Source organism: Aquarana catesbeiana, linkage group LG08 (assembly GCF_042186555.1).
Source record: "Aquarana catesbeiana isolate 2022-GZ linkage group LG08, ASM4218655v1, whole genome shotgun sequence".
Lineage (NCBI taxonomy): Eukaryota > Metazoa > Chordata > Amphibia > Anura > Ranidae > Aquarana > Aquarana catesbeiana.
Window position 1 is genome coordinate 298,248,873 of NC_133331.1, and position 6,882 is coordinate 298,255,754.

At 43.0% G+C, this 6,882-nt stretch overlaps 1 protein-coding gene across 1 annotated transcript; it reads left to right on the top strand.

The window, feature by feature from the left end:
- Positions 1 to 1,227: 1,227 nt before the first annotated feature.
- LOC141104838 (uncharacterized) lies at positions 1,228 to 3,560 on the top strand. Its single transcript, XM_073594617.1, has one exon. The coding sequence runs from the start codon at positions 1,248 to 1,250 to the stop codon at positions 2,784 to 2,786; it is 1,539 nt and encodes a 512-aa protein (XP_073450718.1). The 5' UTR covers positions 1,228 to 1,247; the 3' UTR covers positions 2,787 to 3,560.
- The last annotated feature ends 3,322 nt before the right edge of the window (positions 3,561 to 6,882 follow it).

Below are 6,882 nucleotides of genomic sequence, written 5' to 3' on the forward strand. Positions count from 1 at the left end.
GGGAACCCACCAGAGAGATGTCCCCGTCCTCTGTACTCCCGGGATTCCACACAGGAAGGTCACACCATCCCTCACCATCATCAGGTAGATGAGGAACAATCACTGATAGTATCATTAGGATCTGTACATTATCTGCATTGTTACAATTGATGTCATTTTTATTATATATTCAGAGTGGAAACCTGAGAGATTCTAAAGTTGAGCTTTTAGAAGAAATAAAGGAGGATGATGAGGATGGGATAATGGAGGATTCAGAGTTTACAAAAGTTTACAAAGATCTGTACCAGGACATCATGGGGGAGTCATCCAGCTACATAAACCCACCAGAGAGATGTCCCCATCCTCTGTATTGGTGGGATCCCACACAGGAAGATCACACCATCCCTCAATGTTACAAGGTTGGTGGGATGGAGAATCTAGAACATGGACTTGTGTAGAGGATGTGTATTTTTTTATATGATTTCACAATAATAAATCTTCTATTTTATAGATGATATTCTCTCTCATTTTCTTGGTTTAGAGTGGAGATCCAATCAATTTAGAATTTGAGGTTAAAGCAGAAGAAGAAGAGAGGTATGTGAGGGATGATCAGCAGTCTATGGAGGAGGATGGAATAACGGGGACATTTATAGAGGAGGACACTCCTACAGAGATCAGCACAGGTGGGTCATTAACACTAAATCTTTTCCTCCACCCATACTGCTCACTGATTGGTCCAGAATATTATTATTATTATACAGAATGTATATATCGCCAACAGAACAATTCCCCCGGGGTTACTTGCTCTGTTATTTGCTGGCTGTGCCGGGTGGAGGGATATGTCTGTATAGTCTCAGACCCAAGTCACTGAGTGCAGTCTCAGGAGATGGGAGGCAGCGGTGTGGGACCTCTGCAACTTGTCTCCAGTATATATTTGAGCCACCACTGATTACTGAATACCAATATTATGAGTTTTGACCCCTGCACTATATACTCTATGTTATACATTACATAGTCCTGACTTATGCTCTCTCCCCTCTACCCACTGCTATATATACACATAATAATCCCCTCATCGCTGTCCCTCCTATAAAAGACAGTTCTTGTTGTTTCCTCACTCTCTGACTAAGGTCCATGAATAAAGAAATGAACTGGTAGGAGATCAGAGGACCCATTTACTAGTTACCTTGAGGGGGGAATTGTAAGATCTTCAGAGACAAAGCTGCCTGATGTGGGCGGAGTCCTGGTTTAGGGGAACCAATCTGCTCATGTCTAGTAATAATCTTTGTATTTCTATTTTAGTAGATGGACGGGAGATGAGGAAAACCTCAGAGGATTGTCTCACTTTGTCTCCAGACTGTAAAGTAGAAGATGAGGACATCACACAGTATAGTCCAGGAGAAAACCCGGCTATCTCAGATGTCCACCCGGCACCACACAGTGTAGATGGACCATCGTATTCCTCTTATCCTGAGGAACCTCAGACTGTGAGGGACGGTGCTGGACCATCGTATTCCTCTTATCCTGGGGGACCTCAGACTGTGCAGGACGGTGCCGCACCATCGTATTCCTCTTATCCCGAGGAACCTCAGACTGTGAGGGACAGTGCTGGACCATCGTATTCCACTTATCCTGAGGAACCTCAGACTGTGCGGGACGGTGCCGGATCATCATATTCCACTTATCCTGAGGAACCTCAGACTGTGCGGGACGGTGCCGGACCATCGTATTCCTTTTATCCTGAGGAACCTCAGACTTTGATGGACGGTGCCGGACCATCGTATTCCTCTTATCCTGAGGAACCTCAGACTGTGAGGGACGGTGCCGGACCATTGTATTCTTCTTATCCTGAGGAACCTCAGATTGTGAGGGACAGTGCCGTACCATCATATTTCTCTTATCCTGAGGAACCTCAGAATGTGAGGGACGGTGCCAGACTATCGTATTCCTCTTATCTTGTGGAACCTCAGACTGCGAGGGACGGTGCCGGACCATCGTATTCCTCATATCCTGAGGAACCTCAGACTGTGGGGGATGGTGCCGGACCATCCTATTCCTCTTATGCTGAGGAACCTCAGACTGTGAGGGACGGTGCTGTCCTTCCAACACATAAAAGATTTCCCTGTCCTGAGTCCGGGAAGTGTTTTTCAAGGAGCTCCAATCTTTACACACATCAGAGAATGCATACCGGAGAAAAGTCGTATTTCTGTACTGAGTGTGGCAACTGTTTTGTAAAAAATTCAGAACTTGTTATACATCAGAGGTCTCACATGGGGGAGAAGCCGTATTGTTGTCTTGAGTGTGGGAAATGTTTCACAGTGAAGAATAGTTTTAATAAACACCGGAGATCTCACACGGAAGTGAAGCCGTATTCCTGTTCTGAGTGTGGGAAATGTTTTTTAGATAAGTCCAGTTTTTATGACCATCTGAGTTCTCACACGGGGGAGAAGCCGTATTCCTGTCCTCAGTGCGATAAAAGTTTTTCACAGAGGTCCGGTCTTTACAGACATCAGAAATTTCACACTGGAGAGAAGCCGTATTCCTGTCTTGAGTGCGGGAAAAGTTTTTCAGAGAAGTCCACTCTTTCCACACATCAGGAATTGCACACGGGGGAGAAGCTGTATTCCTGTCCTGAGTGCGGGAAATGTTTTTCACAGAAGTCCGGTCTTAGCAAACATCAGAGAGTGCACGCGGAGTTAAATCCACTTTCCTCTTCTGATTGGAGGAAGTATAACCCACAGAAGTCCTCTGTTTACAGTCATCTGAGATTGGACACGGAGGAGAATGAACTTTCCTGGTCTGACTGAAGGAAATGTTCCTCATTGAAGTCCTGTCTTCCTGTACATCAGGGGTCCCACACAACCCTCGAGGTGTATTAGTGAGTGCGGGAAATGTCTTGTATATGAATGTTGCTGGACATGTGGGGAAGAAGCACACCCTGATATACACCTCAGATATACTCCATGGCTGATCTTCATCATGGAAGAAACAGTTGATAAGGAGATCAGAGATCACCAAAGACATGGATGAAGTGTTGTACCGTGTTGGCCATTGATAGCAGGAGAAAAATAAAAATGGAGTCATTACCTCTCATTGGCTGAGTACATTTTGTGGTGTAAACTCTTGCAAGAGGTCTGTTTTCTCAAGTCGTCTTCCAGGATGAAACACGTTAACCCCACCACTTAAAAGGCGGTCCTCTAGGCCTTTTAAAATAAAAATGGAGTCATTACCTCTCATTGGCTGAGTACATTTTGTGGTGGAAGATTTCACAAACACTTACAGGTCTGTCTCTAAAAACTTTGTAGAATGAATGTGTAAAGGAAATGTGTAAGTTCTGTATAGAATTGTATTGTATTTTGTATGTATTGCACACGGCACTAATAATGTTTTCATGACATGTTTGCATTCTTTCCAGTCCTGATTAGAATTAGCCTGCCTATGTTACGCCCCTTGTTACCATAAAAGTACAATTGTAATATTAATGTGATAGCTACGTAATCATGTGTATAAAAACCTTCAATTGTGTCATATTAAAACAGTTATTTGGGAAGATGCGGAGTGTATCTTTTGTGTCTGTTCCCTACTGCAGTAGTTATTTATTTGGAACCGCTAATCAATATGAGGATAGGAGTTGCCTATCAATAAATTTCCAGAACAAATGTGACGCGCATTCCCCCAGCCGTGACCAGTATTGGTCATATTTTATTTCAGTGATTTCCTATGATAATTGGCTCCATCTAGTGGCAATAATGTGGCAATGCAGTATTGATAGCGCATTATTGACCCATAATTGAGATGATGGTCAGAGGAAATTGCTGTGTTAATGAAAATACGGCCAGAATTTGTCACAGCTGGGGGAATGCTTGTCACATTAAAGGGCATAAGATAATTAAACCAGCAATATTATACCAACCATTAATGTAATACAGAGAAAACTGCATTTGGCTATTATATGGCACTAAGTATCATAGGCATTAGCTCCATCTAGTGGCCAAATGCAGCATTCTCCGTTTTAAATCAGAGGAAAACATTCAAACAGAATAGCAAAGGGCCAAATAACATTCCTTTATTACCCCAATTCACAGAGACGAATAGTACGCACGCTTTCATTGGGCCCTGACATTTTTTTAAATAGACACCTAAATGTCAGGAGACGTTTATTTAACCGCTTTCAGCCCAGGCCTATTCTGGCACTCCTGACACTACATGTAAAAATCATAATTTTTTTTCTAGAAAATCTAGAACCCCCAAATATTATTATATATTTTTTTAGCAGAGACCCTGGGGAATAAAAACGGTGGTTGTTGCAACTTCTTATGTCGCACTTTTTTGCGCAGCAATTTTTCAAACGCGTTTTTTTGGGGGGGAAAAAAAACTATTTTATGAATAAAGAAAAAAAAAAAAACACTAAAGTTAGCCCGATTTTTTTAATTTATTTTTTGTATAATGTGAAAGATAATGTTACGTCGAGTAAATAGATACCTAACATGTAACGCTTTAAAATTGCGCACGCTTGTGGAATGGTGCCAAACATCGGTACCTTAAAAATCTCCATAGGCTATGCTTTGAAATACTTTAAAGGTTACCTGTTTAGAGTTACAGAGGACACGGGGGGGGGGGGGGGGGGCGCGTAAAACTGGAGCAGAGATTGGAGTGGCCTAGCAATGGATGGGTGAGGACGCAAGGCAGCTGAGCTCCTGATCCATGCCGGCTCCGTAAATGCCCCACGCCCAAAAACAGCCCACAGCGGCTGACACCCCTCGGGCCGGAGAGGCTCACCCAACGGCCCTGATTCAACATAATAGCTATATAGCTACACAGCTGCCTAATAGTGGCAGAGCAGGTGGTGAATACAGCAGTTGAACGGGGGGACCCCATCTAAAGCCCAGACACCCTACCCCACCAGTGAAGTGTGTATAAGCATGGATACTGACACAGAAAGCAGTTGAGTGCTTGGATCTTCCCTGGTCATAGACTACTTCTTTTGGACTCTTCCCGGCAACAGCTGGTGTGAAAGTGGAAGACAGTAATATACCAGGTAATTAGACTATATTAGTGAAATACGTTCTAAGTGAAAAAAACAATAAGTGAAAACTAAAAATCAGAAAGTCTGTATGTAAAAGTCTATATGAAAAACTCTTCATCAGCTAAAATCAAAGATGACAATTAAGTCCATAGCAGGAAAAAACAGTGTGAAAAGATGATAATTCCAATGGCGTGATAAGATCCAGATTCCTTCCACCTTCACCAAAAAAAAGAGAGGGGAGGAGGAGGGGAGGGCCCTAGGCAGACGTCACGTGTGACGAAGCAGGTCACAGGTGCAGACCTCGGGCTCACCACCGTGGAAGACGAACAAAACAAGGAATTGGTTGCACAGTGGAACTCCAAATTATCTCAATGTCATCTTTATTGTCAAAAGGGTCAGATAGATACAGGCAATGGTAAACGTTTCACAAGTGAACAAGCAAGCTATCGCTTGTGAAACGTCTACAATTGCCTGTATCTGTCTGACCCTTTTGACAATAAAGATGACATCGAGATAATTTGGAGTTCCAGTGTGCAACCAATCCCTCGTTTTGTATGACGAAACAGGTAGGGCGGTGCTAGGCGCTAACGTCATTTCCCCCCTGCGTGATGCCGGAAGTGTACGAGTGTTGCTGTTTTTTTAAGCTTGCCAGCTGTGTTTTTTTACGTTTTAATGCGGTCGCATCCGCTCGTTTTTTGAAATAAAGGCTACCTACTTTTTAACAATACTATACTATCGGAGTGTGTTTTGTCCTCCTTGCACCGGTGACTTTTGTCATAGTGCGCCCCACAGACCGGACTTTCTATTTCCAATTGGGAATACCGCGGAGGACTCATCGCTGTGTCTGCAGGGCTCCAGGAAGACGGAGGTACTTGTTCGTTCCCCGACTTAGTTGGGGTAGGTGGAACACTTGGTGGGGGTGGGTCAGCCACGCCTCCTGAGCTTTGACCTCTGGGGACACGCCTGCTGACCTTTGGAGGAGGTCCTTATTACAATCCCTGAGTCCTAACCTTGTTCTTCAAGGGGAAACCTAACTCTAACTCCTAACCCTAAGTTCTAACCCTAACCCCAACAGGTTTGTTAGACCCTGCCGAGGGCTAAATCTCCTGGCGCATAAGACCTTGCTCTTTAGGAGGGTCCACCACTTCAGGTAAGGGTCCCCACGCACCGACTGGGGTTCGTTTTTGATTCAAGGATTCCCCCTCCCCCTCTCTCCCCTCCTCCTCCCCTCTCTTTTTTGGTGAAGGTGGAAGGAATCTGGAATTATCATCTTTTCACACAGTTTTTTTCCTGCTATGGACTTAATTGTAATCTTTGATTTTTGCTGATGAAGAGTTTTTCATATAGACTTTTACATACAGACTTTCTGATTTTTAGTTTACACGTATTGTTTTTTTCACTTAGAACGTATTTCACTGCAATACTATTGCACCTTTGTTTCTCATTTGTTTACACGGGATCACTCACGTTATATGAGCGCAACTTATTTGTATACAATTTTTTGCACTATAGAGATATTTGATGTGTTTTTGTTGAAGCTATATATATGTATATGTTTTAAACTCTAGTGCGGTATAACATTTTTCAACTAGACTGTTTTGCTTTTTACCTCGATCAACCACCGTGGATATAGAGACTGTGCGATTTTCTTATGCAACGGTGGAGAGCGCAATTTAATGGCAACTGAATGAGTGTAGTTCGCTAGACGTTGCCCTGTTATTATTATTTTTCTTTCTCTGATCATCTCAGTAATACTCAGTAATAGTAGTAAATGGTATAAAATGTAGCGCTAAAGAATAAACACATATGCATATGTGAGTGAATAATACAGAAATCAATCATACAAAAATAATGGAAACGTGAAGAAGTCCAATGCC